Source organism: Panicum hallii, chromosome 7 (assembly GCF_002211085.1).
Source record: "Panicum hallii strain FIL2 chromosome 7, PHallii_v3.1, whole genome shotgun sequence".
Lineage (NCBI taxonomy): Eukaryota > Viridiplantae > Streptophyta > Magnoliopsida > Poales > Poaceae > Panicum > Panicum hallii.
The window spans coordinates 44,745,083-44,761,076 of record NC_038048.1 but is presented as its reverse complement, the minus strand read 5'-3'; the positions used below and the strand labels follow the sequence as shown (position 1 = coordinate 44,761,076).

The following is a 15,994-nucleotide window of genomic DNA, read 5'->3' as shown; positions in this document are numbered from 1 at the left end:
TGAGTTGGTACACGGTTGAAGTTAGTGGATGTCGTGGCGCAGGTGGAACGAACGTTTCAAAGTGAGGTCAATGCCCAATCCACGTTATCTGAGGGGAACCTCGTAATCAGAGGCTACAGATGCATTGGACGATTTGAGGAGAAATTTAGGGTGGTCGGTTTGACGAATGACTTCGTCTCGTGAATCTCGATCGGCTCTGGAACGGATTTCGATCTATTCTCTTCTGGTAATTTGATTTCCAACGTTTTAGCTAGAGTACTCGTAAGCTTGTACTGTCGACAATCATTTCCTTAATAAGATTCTAGCATTATTTGAAGCAGAAATCATGGTCAAAGTCTCTTCTCTGAGATGGCGTCAGTCTAGACCCCAGGCATGTGTTTTAATGGCTGTGAAGTAATCAACTCGAGCTGTGCAGGTCGAAGCAGCAACATTTTCTGGTTGCTAACTGAGTACCAGTAGTCAAGGCTAGTAAAACTAGCACGGCGCGGCAGCTCCATGCACAGCCAGTACCGTACGATCGTCTTCTTCTTCCTTCGACGACGCCGGGAACCGATCGAGGTCGAGCTCTCGATCTCGATCAGAATTCAGAAACGCGTAAACTACACGAGGCCACGGCGATCGGTACTGGCGCCAGCGGATCGCTGGAATCCCGTGGCAGGCAGGCAGGGCAGGCCCCTCCGCCGATCCGCGGCGGTGCGGGGCCGGGGTGCCGGCCGGTGGCGCCGTTGGGGGACGCGAGGGAGGCATGAACGCAGTAAATGCTGGCCGGCCGGGGCGGCCCGGCTAGGGCTAGCCCCTCCTGCGCCTGCTGTGCGGCGATCGAGTAGGGGTGGCCGGGTGGGTGCCCACCTCACGCGGTGTTGCGCAGAGGCCATTCAATGTGCTGGACTGTGGAGTGAGGAGAGAGAGAGAGAGGAAATAATAGGCGCGGCTCCAGCTCAGGCGGCGCCCTCGTACGCAGCTACCGTTCCGTTCCACAGCAACAGTTACTAGGCACATACAAAGCGACAAACTTTAGGACAAAAAAATTTACGAAACCAGCATCTTGCACGTACTGTGATCATATTGAACTCTCGTGGTTCTATTATGTTAATTTCCTTACTAAAATTGAAATACTTAATATATTTAGTCAGCTAGTTGTGCGAGCAACCTTTTCAATGTACGCGCGTGTCTATACTCACAATGTGTTTCGAAAGAAAAGAAAAACTTGCGTTTTTTGCTTACACAGGGGTCATGAAAAGAGAGAATAATGCAAAACACAAGTACGAGACACGAGAGGAGGATCCATGTACGGTCAACAACAGACCAACACGCATCCATATGCACCAAAAAGTTTTAAGTTGACATTGGTTCCCCTTCACACATGATGTGGTGCATCGATCGGAACACGCTGACCCATCCGTGCGAAAAAGACAAACGACGTCTCGAGGATGGGCAACACGCCAGCACACGCTCAGGGTCAGAAGACGGATCGCTACTGACAAAAGGAGGGGAGGAGTTACTCCTTCAAATGAAAACACTGATGACATGATCGACCACGTCCATGCATGCCTGGTTTGGTAAGGTTTACTGATTGTGTTCTAATTGTGGTTTCTCTGGTACTTAAACGATGCTCGTACGGGCAAGGAGATTTGACAGAAATATACGTCTTTGAAAAATCACTCCAGATATATTGACATTTACAGCCATATATATATATATATATCGTTATTGAAATACATTTTTAAAGACTGTTTTATTTTTCTACTGATCCTACTACCTGAAAGAAATACTCTCGCAGTTTTTGTAATGTTTGTTTGGTCCACATACCTGCCTGGCATAGTATTTAATTAATACCCCATTTTAAAATACAAGTACACTTGCCATGCCGAGGTATAAAAACAGTACACTACTCTGCAGCACTGAAGCATCTATCTCTTCGCCCGTTCTCCTGAAAAGTCGGGAAATGCATAAAAAAATTGGAGAAAAACCTCAGTCAAATTATTGGATCATTTGCATGCACGCATGCATTTCATTGCAGGAGTTTTGTGGCTGATCTTTGAGAGCTTCTTCGCTGAGATGGGATCAGCTTCAGTTGCAAAGCTCGGCATGTATCAATGAAATGAAAATGCAGCCTGGTTTCTTGAAAAATATCTTTTTTTTGGGGGTCCTGGCCAAACTATCTGCCATGTTGTTTGTAATTGTAGGGAGCGCACACATGGGATACTCGGCGTCATTAACTCTGTAACAAACTTGCTTTTTTAATACAATAGTGCATAGCTCTTCTATACATTATTATTGCATAATTTTTTGTGTACTTTTTCTTCTTTTTTTATCTTATAGATAGATTGAAGGAAGTCTTTTATTCCGACCTCTACATGGGTCGTGCAATCTACCATACATGCTCTCCTAGTATTTGAGAAAAGAAAAGGGGAAACCGAAGTTCTAGCACTAATACTGAGCCAGCAATACACCGGAGCAGTGCTGTGTAATATCTGTTCTCATCCCTTGGCTACAACTGAAGAGTCGCTTTAGACGCTCCGTATGCTATATATGATGAATCCATCACTCAATAACTAAGCCGGTTATCTAGTCTTAAACATCTGTCAACAGTGCATTATTCATGCACAAAACGTACGTCCACTGCCAAGCAATCCCTAGCCTGAATTAAATAACCGAGAAAAACGAAAAATACACCGACAAATTAAATTATGTAAGCCTACTATCTCTACATGGAAATATGCATGATTGGGCTTGCTGCCTTTATTTTTCTCCTCCATTGCTCTACATAGCTCGAATTAAATATATATGGCATGCAGATAATATGAACGCTCATTTTCACATTCTTTGACAAAAAAAAACTAGTATATACAAATGACATCCAATAAATCCAAAATACATGACATATTGTGCGTATTTCGCCGTATATATTGTGGACATAAAAACATATTTTAAAATCATGCACCAGTCTCTCTCTCTCCCCTAGCAATTACGATACGCCCTCTCAATAAATGCGGATTGCACCACCTCAACACTCGTCCGCAATAACTCCTTCCCCCCTTCTCCACATTCTCTTCCACCTCCGTTCCCCTTTCTCCTCCTCCTCTTCCTCCTCCTCCTCCCTTCCTCTTCCATGGCCGTTTAGCTCCTCATCAGGATCTCCCGGTCTCTCCACCTCTTGCTAGCTACCCTTCTGAGCTTGCACGCGGTAAAGGATCGTTTCCAGAGCTGCAACTTGCAGGCAGACGACATATTGAGAGATCAGAGTTCTATTTTTGCAAAGCCACACACATATATAGTTCTTCTGCTAGATCTCACTGCCAGTCTCACAGCGAAGGTACTTGGGGCTTGTAGCTTATCCCAAGATCTGTTGCTAGTCGTGGTGTTGCTTGGCAGGCAAGGTATCTCTATATAGGAATAGGATTAGCGCCTGTTCTTTGGCTGTGGAGGGAGTACCCATGTGTCTGTGAAGAAATGGCAAGGAGTGAGACGGCAAGAATTTAGGGCTTGAGAGGTGGCGACAGGAGAATGATGATCCCGGCGAGGCACATGCCGTCGATGATCGGCCGGAGCGGCGCGGCGGCGGCGTACGGGTCCTCGTCGGCACTGTCACTCGGTCAGGTAATCAATTCCTGCTGGTTTTCTTCTGGGCTGCTGAGTGAGGCAAAAGAATTTCTTCTCTTTTCTTTTGGAACATCACGACTTGTACTTGTTTCCGTTCTTGTTTCCTTTCGTGTTCTCTTTCTCTCTCCTGGTGAAAGTTTTGTTTCAATTTGAGGACTCAGTTTCAGAACTTGGGATTAGTGATAGCACAGAAGGGCCATGTGCCTGCAATATGCATGTACTGATCCTGCGAGGATTAGTAGCTTTTTCCTTGGAAACCGAGAAGTCCCAGGGATGAGAGAGAGAGAGAGAGAGAGAGAGAGAGAGAGAGGGGTTATCTCCAGTACTTAGTTGGCTGCTGTTCACACATGGATTAGGTCATCAGAGTACATGAGCCCCATTTCTTTAAGACTTGCTCCTATATAAAGGGGCAGATGAATGGGACAGCAACTTGGAGAGAGGGGAGACCTCGATCCCAGCTGACTCCTGATCTTACACGCACAAACAGAGGCTGTAGAGATCAACAGGTTGGTGTTGCTGTTTCAGCTGCTCTTTGTGTCTTGTGGCCCTTGAACAAGAAACTACGACCTACCTTTTCTTCCTCCTTCCCCATTGCAAGCTTGCTCACATCTCCCTTTCCTGAAATTATTGTTGAGCAACTCTTTCATTTCATCCCCAAATTACCTGTTTCTCTCTCTACGGGAACATTTATTTTCTTGGCAAAATGATTTTGTGCAACCATTATTTTCCGTTCCTTTTGGCCCATGAAACTTCTCCCCCCTACCATGTCTACCTACAAATTAATGGCGACGATGAAACGCACGGAATGCGTCAACAGACAAGCGTCCCAATTTTCAGCACTTAATTGATGTATTAATTTCAACTGATTTGTGCAGCAGTACAGTGATGTAGATTGCCTAATGATCGAGTTCTTCGATCCCCTTTCCTTGATGGCAGCCAAACCTGCTGGACAACCACCCGCAACTCCAGCAGGCGCTGCAGCAGCAGCATCTGCTGGACCAGATCCCGGCGACGACGGCGGAGAGCGGCGACAACATGATGCGCGGCGGCCGGGGCTCCGACCTGCTGGGGGACGAGTTCGAGAGCAAGTCCGGCAGCGAGAACGCGGACGGCGTCTCCGTGGACGACCAGGACCCCAACCAGCCGCCCAGCAAGAAGAAGCGCTACCACCGCCACACCCAGCACCAGATCCAGGAGATGGAAGCGTAATGCCCACACCCTACTCATTAATTCTGCATATATAGATTGTTCTTGGAATATCGTTGATGTTTAATTTCTTACATTTTAATCTTGTCGATCAATGTTTGGTTTAGAAAAAGGTGTGCATAAAATGTTGTTGGTTTGCTGAAATTGATGAGGAGAGGACAAGGGATAGTCAGTCGGTTACTACTAGCAGCATTCACTCAGACTGATGTAAGCTTGCGTACAAGTCAAATTGAGTTGTTGCTCGTCAAGATTCTTCAAGAGTGGAGTATATTGTATACGTTGACCCAAACCGTTTTTGTTCTTTTGCTCTTCTCGAAACAAACGAAAAAACAAACAATGCATTCAAGAAGTAGGATTAGTGCGCGCGTTCACACCGAACTTCCATGCTTTTTTTCCTGGAACGTACATTGATTCGTCCAGTCATCACTCACTACAAAGTACTCATCTTTTCTCCTGGAAATTGATTATATTGATGGCCAGCTTCTTCAAGGAATGCCCGCACCCGGACGACAAGCAGCGCAAGGAGCTGAGCCGGGAGCTCGGGCTGGAGCCGCTCCAGGTCAAGTTCTGGTTCCAGAACAAGCGCACGCAAATGAAGGTGATCGATCATCATCCTGTTTAATCTCACTCTGCTCATCTCTGATGATTTCTCCGGAGAATTTTGATCGGAGAAAAATTTGCTTCGATTCTCCAAGGCAGCGTCGCCACAACTACTTCATTTAAGCCTCTGACCTAGCCTCTGACAGCCTGCATTCATGGCCTATTACTATAACTGGACAAAGCTTGCCCACACACCCCATGTCCTCTTCTGCATGCACACTGCCAAATGTGCTGCCACAGCCCAGGCTGCCTGGCAGTGCCACCAGCCATAGTCAAACCCCACACCATGCATATGTCCTCCTCACTCCTGCTGCTGCCTACCTGGCATACGTTTACAACACTGTTCGTCTGACCCAGGCACAGCTGCACATGTACAATCAGCATGCATACGTTACTGTTAATCCTATACGACCTGTACTAATGATCAATCAAGCGTTAATCACACGACAGTTCATGTAGAGATACTCCATCATGTAGCTTGTGGTGAATGGTGATCAATGGCATTGTTGTGATTGATTGGTGTGCGTCGTGTGAATGGGCGACTTGCAGAACCAGCACGAGCGGCAGGAGAACTCGCAGCTGCGTGCGGAGAACGAGAAGCTCCGGGCCGAGAACATGCGGTACAAGGAGGCCCTGAGCAGCGCGTCCTGCCCCAACTGCGGCGGCCCCGCTGCGCTCGGGGAGATGTCCTTCGACGAGCACCACCTCCGCATCGAGAACGCGCGGCTCCACGAGGAGATCGACAGGATCTCGGCCATCGCCGCCAAGTACGTGGGCAAGCCCATGGTGTCCTTTCCTGTGCTCTCCAGCCCGTTGGCTGCCGCACGCGCGTCGCCTCTGGACATCGGTGTGGGCGCCGCCGCCGCGTACGGCGGCGCTACTGACATCTTCGGTGGTGTCGTCGCTGCTGGTGCCGCCGGGGAGCTGCTGAGGGGCGCTGCGCAGTCGGACGCCGATAAGCCCATGATCGTGGAGCTGGCTGTGGCGGCCATGGAGGAGCTGGTCCGGATGGCGCAGCTGGATGAGCCACTTTGGAACGCGCCGGGGATCGATGGATCGAGCGAGACGCTGAACGAGGAGGAGTATTCGCGCATGTTCTCCCGCGGGCTCGGACCCAAGCAGTACGGCCTCAAGTCGGAGGCCTCCCGCGATAGCAGTGTGGTGATCATGACACATGCCAACCTTGTTGAGATCCTCATGGACGTGGTAGGTGTCATGCTGCTGACTAGCTGATTTCTGAGAAACTTTAGGTGATCTGAACTTCTGATTCATTTTTTTGCGCAGAATCAATATGCAACTGTGTTCTCGAGCATCGTGTCAAGAGCGGTGACGCTGGAGGTGCTGTCCACCGGCGTGGCGGGGAACTACAACGGCGCATTGCAAGTGGTACGTGTTCTGACCTTAATTATGTGGAATGCATGGCTAGTTCGACGTGATCTGCTAATCCTGAAAATGGGACATGTCCACTGGTCTGTAGATGTCAGTGGAATTTCAGGTGCCTTCGCCACTGGTGCCGACAAGGGAGAGCTACTTCGTGAGGTACTGCAAGCAGAACGCTGACGGGACATGGGCCGTCGTCGATGTCTCATTGGACAGCCTGCGCCCCGGATCTGTCCTCAAGTGCCGGCGCCGGCCGTCTGGTTGCCTGATCCAGGAAATGCCCAATGGCTACTCAAAGGTACGTGCTAGCAAATTAATCAGTTATTCTCTAGCTAAATAACTGAATTACTACCATATAGCGATATGCCAGGACTGCTCTTTTGCCAAGCGTTGGTTCAGAAACTGATCGTGAGATTTGTACATCGTGCCCTGTTCATCAGGTGACATGGGTGGAGCACGTCGAGGTGGACGACAGGTCGGTGCACAACATCTACAAGCTGCTGGTGAACTCGGGCCTTGCCTTCGGTGCACGCCGATGGGTCGGGACGCTGGATCGCCAATGCGAGCGCCTTGCCAGCGTCATGGCCAGCAACATCCCGACCAGCGACATTGGTGGTAAGCTTTTGGTCCCATGAAATGTAGTCTAGTACATGTCCTTCCAACTGAAGAAAATAAAAGGAAGTCACAAATTATCTGTTGCAGTGATCACGAGCAGTGAGGGGAGGAAGAGCATGCTGAAACTGGCTGAGAGGATGGTGATGAGCTTCTGTGGCGGCGTGACGGCCTCCGCGGCGCACCAGTGGACGACGCTGTCTGGCAGCGGGGCTGAGGATGTCCGTGTCATGACCAGGAAGAGCGTCGACGACCCGGGCAGGCCACCAGGCATCGTTCTCAATGCCGCCACTTCATTTTGGCTCCCTGTCCCGCCCAAGCGTGTCTTTGATTTCCTCCGCGATGAGAGCTCCCGTAGCGAGGCATGCACTGCACCCATACCATCAAATGCGTCAGCGTATAGAAAAAATTAAACAAGATCTATTAACATCTTTTGTCATCATTTTTGTTTCTGTGCATGCAGTGGGACATCCTCTCCAATGGTGGCATTGTTCAAGAAATGGCTCACATTGCCAATGGCCGGGATCACGGCAACTGTGTCTCGCTTCTTCGTGTCAATGTAAGCAAATGCATGATTCCTCTTGGGTGCATGCGATAACGTAGGATGTTAGTGTTGATTGTGTGTTTGCGGATGCACATTGCTGCAGAGCACGAACTCGAACCAAAGCAACATGCTGATCCTGCAAGAGAGCTGCACCGACTCGTCGGGCTCCTATGTCATCTATGCCCCGGTGGACGTCGTGGCCATGAATGTTGTCCTCAACGGCGGCGATCCCGACTATGTGGCACTCCTGCCATCGGGCTTCGCCATCCTACCCGATGGTCCAGCCAGGGGAAACATGCAAGGCGAAGGTGGCGTCGGCTCAGGTGGGTCGCTCCTGACAGTGGCGTTCCAGATACTAGTGGACTCTGTGCCCACAGCCAAGCTCTCGCTGGGGTCAGTGGCAACGGTGAACAGCCTCATTGCCTGCACCGTGGAGCGCATCAAGGCCGCGGTCTCCGGCGAGAGCAATCCCCAGTAGCTTCGTTGAATCAAAAAATGTTCTTATCCTCGTATTGGAGGTATGCATCATGCATGTTAAACCACCGCGACGTTAGAAGTTGCAAATTTTCATCATTTGGTTTCTTGTGAAAGCTGAATGCTGATGAATTTGATTAAAAAAAAATTCCTTTGCAGGAGCAGCAAATTTTAGAGCTTCATCAGTGGGAAGTCAAGAACGCACCTCAGACTCTCCTTGCCATGTGGTGCCCATAGTTTGGGTTATTTTTTTTGCCTAGCTAGTTTCTGCAAAATTTCTGGAAACTCCAAGAAATGATTCAGTTATCAAAGAAGATGCGTCACCACTACGCAAGGGCAGTTGGTTCGGGTATTGACTTCCTCTTCATGTTGGCCTCTCGGATGCTGCTACCTGTTAATTTAGGTTTCTTGTCTTGTGGAGTACTAAACCATAATTTAATTAGCCTGTAACTTGTGCTGTTGTTGCTTTTGTTCGGACTTTTCCAGTATCCTGGTAGAAGTTCTAGAATAGAGATTTGTGTGCCTTTAATTCTATACTTTGTAGTGTTTCTGGTGTCCGGCCCCCATTTCAATCCCAAATGTGCCATGCGTGATGTGCTTGCATTGCTGCATGTCTTACTGCGTCAAGTTCTCTTTATTCGGTTGTAGTGCCATGGCCATGGAATGCAAATTTCTCAGTTATGTTCCCACCGTTTTCAAGATCATCAGCCTTACATTTGTCACTATGGTATGCTGGGTAAAATGTCCATGGCCATGCTACCACTTCAATGTTTGAGTCACTCCTTAAGTTGTACAATAAAGGTAGAGACGTTACATTTACACCACTGCTCTCCCCTCAGAAGGCACAGGAGTCACTCCAAATAGTCAAAACCATTTAACTGACACAATCACAAAATAAGGTCGCAATGGACATGGCATTCTGCTAGTGAAATTAGTGCCTGAACCGTGTCACTCATGATTCATGAAGGTATTTCTCTTCATTCTGCTGGGAGAAGGTCCGCAAATGAAAAATCATGAAATGGTGGACCTGCAACACATGTTGAGTTCAGGGGTAACTTTCCAGACAACCATACCAACTACCAATGAATAAGAAAACAAGCATAGCATGAAAATATTTGAACCAAGACATAGCAAGACTGTTCATAATGCATTGTTCTTTGCTTGATTCTATACCCCTTTAGTTTTACCCTTAGTTAGAATGCACAATTTTTCATCTCACTATACTTAAATCGCAAGCATAGCTCTCTTAAGAAAACAAAAGGATGGTCATTCTATATTTTTTAAATATTGAAGGGTTTGCGGAAACTTTTACCTTTTTGCTCCGCCAAAAGGTAAAAGGGAACATGAGCTACCATCGTTGTTCCTCCTTCGCACCAGTCAACAATACCAGGACCGTTTCCTTGCGCAGTGGACGGTCCCAGTACAGATAAACAGATGGCTGGTTCATTTATTAGCCCTAAATAGTCACAGGCACGTTGCCAGACTCTCCTGTCTGATGTTCGGGAACGAGCAACCTGCAGGAAAAGCAGTTAAGATGCCGTGCGAGAAGTAATATAATTATGGATGTTGTAAACACATCTAAAACTGCTCATTTATCACATAAAGGAAGGATGGAGTCAGCACCTTAGCCAATGATACGCGTGCTCTTGGAAGCAACTCACTGTGGCATGTTGCTAGTTTTGCAATGGCGGTCACCACAAAGCAGAGGAGCCTAGCTTGGGATGACTTTCTAGAAGATGCACCCATCGAATCAAATCCTGGTTCCTGGCTTAATCCCAAACGACTTGACAAGAGATAAAAGAAGTCAATCATATGTCATGCCATGGAAGTCTAGAAAACAAATACATAGTAGACTGGGGACTCACCTAGTTGCCAGGTTTTCATACAATAACAATTCCAAATTTTCAAATAATTCACGAGCTACATCTTTGCAATTTATACCTCCAGCTCCATGCTCACCAATGGCCCAGCATAAGTGCAATGCTAATTCTGTCTGCATAGGTCAGTCCATAAGAAAACAGATGCAGTGAATGGACATAATAGTTATTTGAGCAAGTGATTATCTAGCAATTTCAGTGGCATCATGGTGTAAGAACTCGAAAGATATACTTGCCTTTGCAGGATTATCATGAGCTTCACCAAGTCTGTCAGTAATAGGCTTCTGCAGAATGATTCAAAGTTATCATGCGAAATTGTTAACAAAACTCTTATATAAAGGAACTTTTTAAAGGCCTCCTTATTGCTGCTAAGTTCTACATAACATGGGCATTTATTTGGTTCAGACTTCGAAGTTCTGACTTGTATGTATAGTAAGAAATAAAGAACACAAATTTACACATTACCTTTAGTACTGCAATGATGTCAGGAGACCGCTGGAAGGCAGCCAATATGAAATCCAACAGTCTTTTCCTGACCTACAAGAATGTAATATAAGGGAACCTAGAATATGGGAACATGGAACTTACAGAAGTCATGTTAGGCAAATAACCAATTCCAAAGCCAGACAAGCCATATGAATATACCATCATTGTGGATTATAGGTGAAGGTTGGTATTGGCAGTTTGTACTTCTTTCATTTTGATCATCCAACATATTCCAACATAAAATAGATGGACTTAACATACCACTGCTGACTGCTCCAGTTAGTCATAGCATCATTTAGGATGGCTTTCAGAATTAGTAAGTTTTGTGAAAACAACAGCTGCAATAGCTCAACATATATGCTGAATCCTTCAATTTTGGCTTGTGATGTTGTTTATTAATTGCTTATAAATTGATTTCCTACAGAATTAATCTGTTATATCCGATCAAGCAAACAGAGATATTGGAAAGGTAATATATCCTTGGTTGCGAACCGCACCCAGCTTATGTATCTAACTATAGTTACAAAACATCAGTATAACACATAAGAGACAAGGAAAATTCAGAATAAGTCTAAGTTGTTTACCTCGAATGAGAAAACCTTGTCTGGGAACATTGCAGCATATCTTGACATAACTACTGGAATAAGAGCACACAACAGCGCTGAACAACCAAACATAGATTTTTCACATCAACATTATGTTGGTAATTTAGTATGTATATCAATAGTAATCATAATGAGAAAAGGTAGGCAACATACAGTCATTAACGTCCCGTAATGCAATTGCAAAATACAAAGAAAGAAAGCGAGGTGCCATTTCCAGTGACTGTTTTAATCTGTCCGATTGTGGACTGTTAACTGCCACTTGTAATGTCGAAGATATTGTAGGAGATATCCAATGTTTTGCCTGAAGGGAACAGTAGAAAAAGATACCACTAGTACTAAGAATTCAGGGGGAATATAGAAACATTGAACATACACTATTGTATAGGAGAAACTACTTACGGCAATACCATCATTCTCATCTTTTAGAAGGTCTAGGAACATTGGGTCAGCAAGGTCTAGGGGACTACTATCATCAGAACCTGAATTACCCCTAGAATCTTCTATTGCAGAACCAGTGTATGCCTCATCCATCAGTGCAAGAAGCATCTGCACCATAGAAAATAAAATGGCTTAGCCAATCTGAAGTAGGTAATTCATTCATAGCTTCGTGAATACATTCTGAAGATAACCTCAGGAGCAGCGCTCTTCTGGATTGTAGCTATACTACTACCAATAAGAGTTCCGGAACTTCTTTCCACCTTCTCCAGTGCCACCACCAACACTGGATGTCCAAATAGTGAGAGAGGAGCAAATGAGTTGAAATCAACCGTTATTACAGAAGAAAACCAACAATGCATAAAAAACACTCAGAAAAAAATGATAAATATCTGAATGAAACCATCAATTTTGGTAGTCCCCAAATAAGATCAATCTGAGAAGCTTGATCTATATAGTGTGACAACTAGTCTAGTTCATGTTCAGAAATAAAAGTGAACCAAGACCAGCAGGGACTAGGTCATGTAAGCACGCAATATCCATTCCATAAATCTCTCACATGATAGGGATGTGCTCCAGATAAAAGCAGAAACAAGAATTTAGTTATGCCATCATGCATCTAACTCATAAGCTAATTAGCTGCTAAAATCATGTGAATTAAAAAAAATTCAAGGAAGTCCTGAAAGCACATAATCAACAGGCTTACTTGGCAGATCCATAAGGGACAGGAAGAGCGGAAGAAAAGATCCTGCTGACATCATTAATGGAAGTACTTCCAAAAACTTCTTTTCCAGTCTAGAATGTTAGCAAAAACTTAGGTAGTTCAACAGGATTCCAATGAAATATTTATGCTACCAGTGTCAGGAAACATGTGCATAAAACTGTCAGAAGTTCCCAGCAATAAAGAGGACATACCTCTCACCATTTGATGCAATTAGCTTCAACAGCAATGGATAAAACTGCGTATAAACAACAGTACACAAGCATCATCATCATGCGCTAACATGCTTCGATCAATTTGGAAAATATAAAGAGAAGAGATAGATTATAGATATGCTTTAGAAACAAACAAGGAAGCTTAATTGATACATTGATATATTTGAAAGCAATGCTTTGCAGCAACATGACCTGCAGGAGCCTAGATCTACATGCATTGTTTACTATTTCTGTGTAAGTAATCATTTCACGTGTATGCACCTGTGGAATCAAGGTGGGAAAAGAACTAAGGATCTTTGTCTTGTTTGCTACAAGGAATTCAAGGGTGCGCTCTGCAACAATAGGATCCGCAAACTCTCTATTTACAAGAAAGAAAATTGGAGTGATTTTAGAAGCTTTTGAAGGCAATACATAATGGTATATACACCAAGAGACAAACGCAGAAAACAATATTACCTACTTAAGCAAGAGCGGAAGAAGGTTTTCAAACTACCATCAGCATCATGCAAGACTGCCTCTCCAAAGTCCAGGAAGAATTGCAGAATAGTCTGTAGGAAAAATACATGTCTCTAATCAACTTTTGCTAGAAGTATAGCTGAACTCTTTACAAAATAAGGAAACATCTAAAAGTAATCTGAATCCAACAACTGTGCAGATAAATTGATTGTTGGGTAAATCAGAAAGTATGTATACTTTTCATATGCTTAACACTAGATCAACTCTCTCCACAAAAGACTAGATTGTAAGGAAGAAGTACATTTCTACGCAAAAGGACCCTAGTTCGAGACATCCGAGCCTTCATCCATCAAAATGTTGAATAAGATCTTTGGAGAGAAAGACTCAGAAAAGTCGGCTTACAAGAAGCAGCACACCGGTGGAGGCCACGGCCTGCGTCGGAGCGGCGGCGCATCGCTGAAACAGCTTGCTCATCACCGGGAACGCCCGCGCCACCATCTCGTCCCTCGCCTCCTTCGCTTCCCGGCACATCTTGCACACCCTTCTTACCTTCACGCGGGAAAAGAAAAATGGCGCAAGAAGCAGAAAACTAAAAATCCGTATGTACATCCAATAAACCAGACATGAGGAGAAGGGCTCGAAGGGAGATGCGGTTACGGATTGGAGGAGGTTGGGGTCGGAGGCGGGGTCAGCGGCCGCAGCGGAGTCCCGTGAAGCTGCGGACAGCGAGCGGAGGTGGAAATCGTAGCTGCCGTCGCCGCCGCCGAGCTCCGGCGAAGCCATGGCCGTCGCCGGCCCAGGCGCTGCGGACTGGGCGCCGGCCCGGGCGCTGCGGACGGGCGCACCACTCGGCGCTGGTCCGTGCGTCGCGGACGGGAACAGCCCTGGGCGCCAGCCCCGTGCGGTGCGGTCGGGGGCGCAACCGTCGGCGCCGCCTCCTGTGGCCGGGGATGTGCCGCCGGAGCGGGAGAGGGCCGGGCCCCGGGGGTGCGGCTTCGGTTCGATTTTTGGGGGCGTCGGGAGCACCGTGCGATTCGATTTGGGTCCAGCTAGGAAATAAGATAGAGAGGGGGGTAGAATCGTCATTCACGTTGCTTGAGTATAAAAGAGTGGTAGCGTACCATGATTCTGGTACTATTTTTGTAATTCAACTTAATTTTTAAATAAAATTTTTAAAATTGTATAAGATTAGAGTCCGATCCTTTTAGAAATATTTAAATTATTCAGGTTAAAATTTAAGACGCTCTACCACCATCTAATTACCTATTTATAGTGTATCCTAGTAAAGATATATTTTCCAGTGGCTCATGGCAAAATCTATATTTTAACCGTGTCCACCTGCTAATTTTACTTTTTCTTTCAATCTGCCATTAGTGCTACGCTAATGCTACGGTCCGGCCGTCCGACGCGCCGTAAAAATATCGGACGCGGGCTAAAAAAAATATAGGATGCCTCTCTACCACTCGCTTGATCTTTCTCATTTTTATCCTTACAATCCCTGTTCTCTGTGTGTTTCCTTCCACGAGAAGCTATTGCCCTCACTCATTAGCCCACGCAAGTGATGAATGCTGGCGAGGCTCCAGTGGCCATGCTCCACGACACCCACAGCAGCCGACCCATGGCTCTTGCTGCGCGCAGCCGCCGCTGACCAGCACACCAAGCAGCTCTTCTTGTTTACGTTATGAGAGGTTTGATGCCATGGTTGCAGGATACTAAAGACAGGCTAGCCGCCATTTGCTCGCTCCCGCACCAGCGGTCGAGCCGTGCGCTGGTCCTGCTCTCGTGCCTGCCAAGGAGGAGGTCAAAGGGATGGAGAAGGTGAAAGGAGGACGTCGTCTGCGCACATCATGACTCCATTAGAGTTTTCTATCGTGGTATAGGAGGAAGAAGACTCCATGCTGACTCGCCGAGAGGCACCAACAAGTCGCAAGGCATCAGGATGCTTTGATGTTGCGATTGTAGATGACTCTTAATGTTGCAAGACTGGTTTTTCAGATCTCGAGTTCCATGCTCGATTTTTTTTCCTAATGCAGGAGATGATTTGATATGTAAGGATTAGTGGTTTTGTCAATGTTGCAAAAGTCAATTTGAAATGCCACAAAGTATTTTTTTTATGTTGCAACAAGTGATATTTGTTGCATTAGTATTTTTCTTGATGTTACATAAGGTATTAAGGGATGTTTCAAATATCTTATTTGCAAAGTTGTGATTCTTACCGGAAAAAGGAAAGATCTGGATTGGATGTTGCATGAAACATCTCTATTTGTTGTGGTGGCAATATATATTTTTTTAGAATCAGATGTGAGTGAGCTGTTATTTTATATCATATATTTTGTATGTTGCAAAGCTAAATTTAAATGCTGCACGCTGTGTTTTTCTATGTTGCATCGGACGTCCGAGCGCTAGCTAATGGTCCGTGCTGCTGGGCCATTAGTGCTGACCCCTGGCCTGCAGGTGCTCTTGGGTTCCTGGCCTGACCGAGAAGGCCGAGCACGACACGCTCGAGCTTGGTCTATCTGCATTGCTGGCTTCGTTTCCAACGTGAAATTTTTAGATTGGCCTATGGTGGTGTTTCATGATCAGCGGGGTAGTATGATCTTATGATGAAAGAATCTGAACATCGGTGTGTCTTTTTTTTTTTTTTTGAACTCATGACACTCCATTTTTCTTGTATTTATTTTTTTGGAGAAGACAGGTGAAACACGCCTTACCCATTGCACTAACAAGGCAGATAATATCCACGAGCAGTGCAGTTAAGCGTTTCACAAGTAGGGAAACGA

The 15,994-nt window shown here is 46.0% G+C and overlaps 2 protein-coding genes across 2 annotated transcripts; one reads left to right on the top strand and one right to left on the bottom strand.

The window, feature by feature from the left end:
• Positions 1 to 3,022: 3,022 nt before the first annotated feature.
• LOC112899303 (homeobox-leucine zipper protein ROC2) lies at positions 3,023 to 9,022 on the top strand. The gene is made up of 11 exons (XM_025967720.1): positions 3,023 to 3,600; positions 4,540 to 4,808; positions 5,290 to 5,407; positions 5,959 to 6,615; positions 6,694 to 6,795; positions 6,887 to 7,087; positions 7,230 to 7,404; positions 7,492 to 7,763; positions 7,865 to 7,960; positions 8,049 to 8,463; positions 8,579 to 9,022. Exons 1-10 carry the CDS (start codon positions 3,508 to 3,510, stop codon positions 8,421 to 8,423), a joined length of 2,358 nt encoding a protein of 785 aa, XP_025823505.1. The 5' UTR covers positions 3,023 to 3,507; the 3' UTR covers positions 8,424 to 8,463; positions 8,579 to 9,022.
• Positions 9,023 to 9,080: 58 nt separating this feature from the next.
• On the bottom strand, positions 9,081 to 14,224 carry LOC112899304. Its single transcript, XM_025967721.1, has 16 exons — positions 13,872 to 14,224; positions 13,617 to 13,763; positions 13,215 to 13,306; positions 13,020 to 13,116; positions 12,738 to 12,781; positions 12,529 to 12,617; positions 12,017 to 12,108; positions 11,787 to 11,933; positions 11,541 to 11,688; positions 11,367 to 11,443; positions 10,762 to 10,833; positions 10,533 to 10,580; positions 10,285 to 10,412; positions 10,043 to 10,202; positions 9,732 to 9,933; positions 9,081 to 9,446 (listed from the first exon to the last, which is right to left on the bottom strand). The coding sequence occupies exons 1-16, from the start codon at positions 13,995 to 13,997 to the stop codon at positions 9,397 to 9,399; spliced, it is 1,719 nt and encodes a 572-aa protein (XP_025823506.1). The 5' UTR covers positions 13,998 to 14,224; the 3' UTR covers positions 9,081 to 9,396.
• Positions 14,225 to 15,994: the final 1,770 nt, after the last annotated feature.

Coding starts and splice junctions, on each gene's coding strand:
- LOC112899304 (XM_025967721.1), bottom strand. CDS start 13,997: ATGGCTTCGCCGGAGCTCGGCGGCGGCGACGGCAGCTACGATTTCCAC. Junction 11,934..12,016: donor AGAAGAGCGCTGCTCCTGAG/GTTATCTTCAGA, acceptor TCTATGGTGCAG/ATGCTTCTTGCACTGATGGA. Junction 11,689..11,786: donor ATGAGAATGATGGTATTGCC/GTAAGTAGTTTC, acceptor TGTTCCCTTCAG/GCAAAACATTGGATATCTCC.
- LOC112899303 (XM_025967720.1), top strand. CDS start 3,508: ATGATGATCCCGGCGAGGCACATGCCGTCGATGATCGGCCGGAGCGGC. Junction 3,601..4,539: donor CGGCACTGTCACTCGGTCAG/GTAATCAATTCC, acceptor CCTTGATGGCAG/CCAAACCTGCTGGACAACCA. Junction 7,088..7,229: donor TGCCCAATGGCTACTCAAAG/GTACGTGCTAGC, acceptor CCTGTTCATCAG/GTGACATGGGTGGAGCACGT.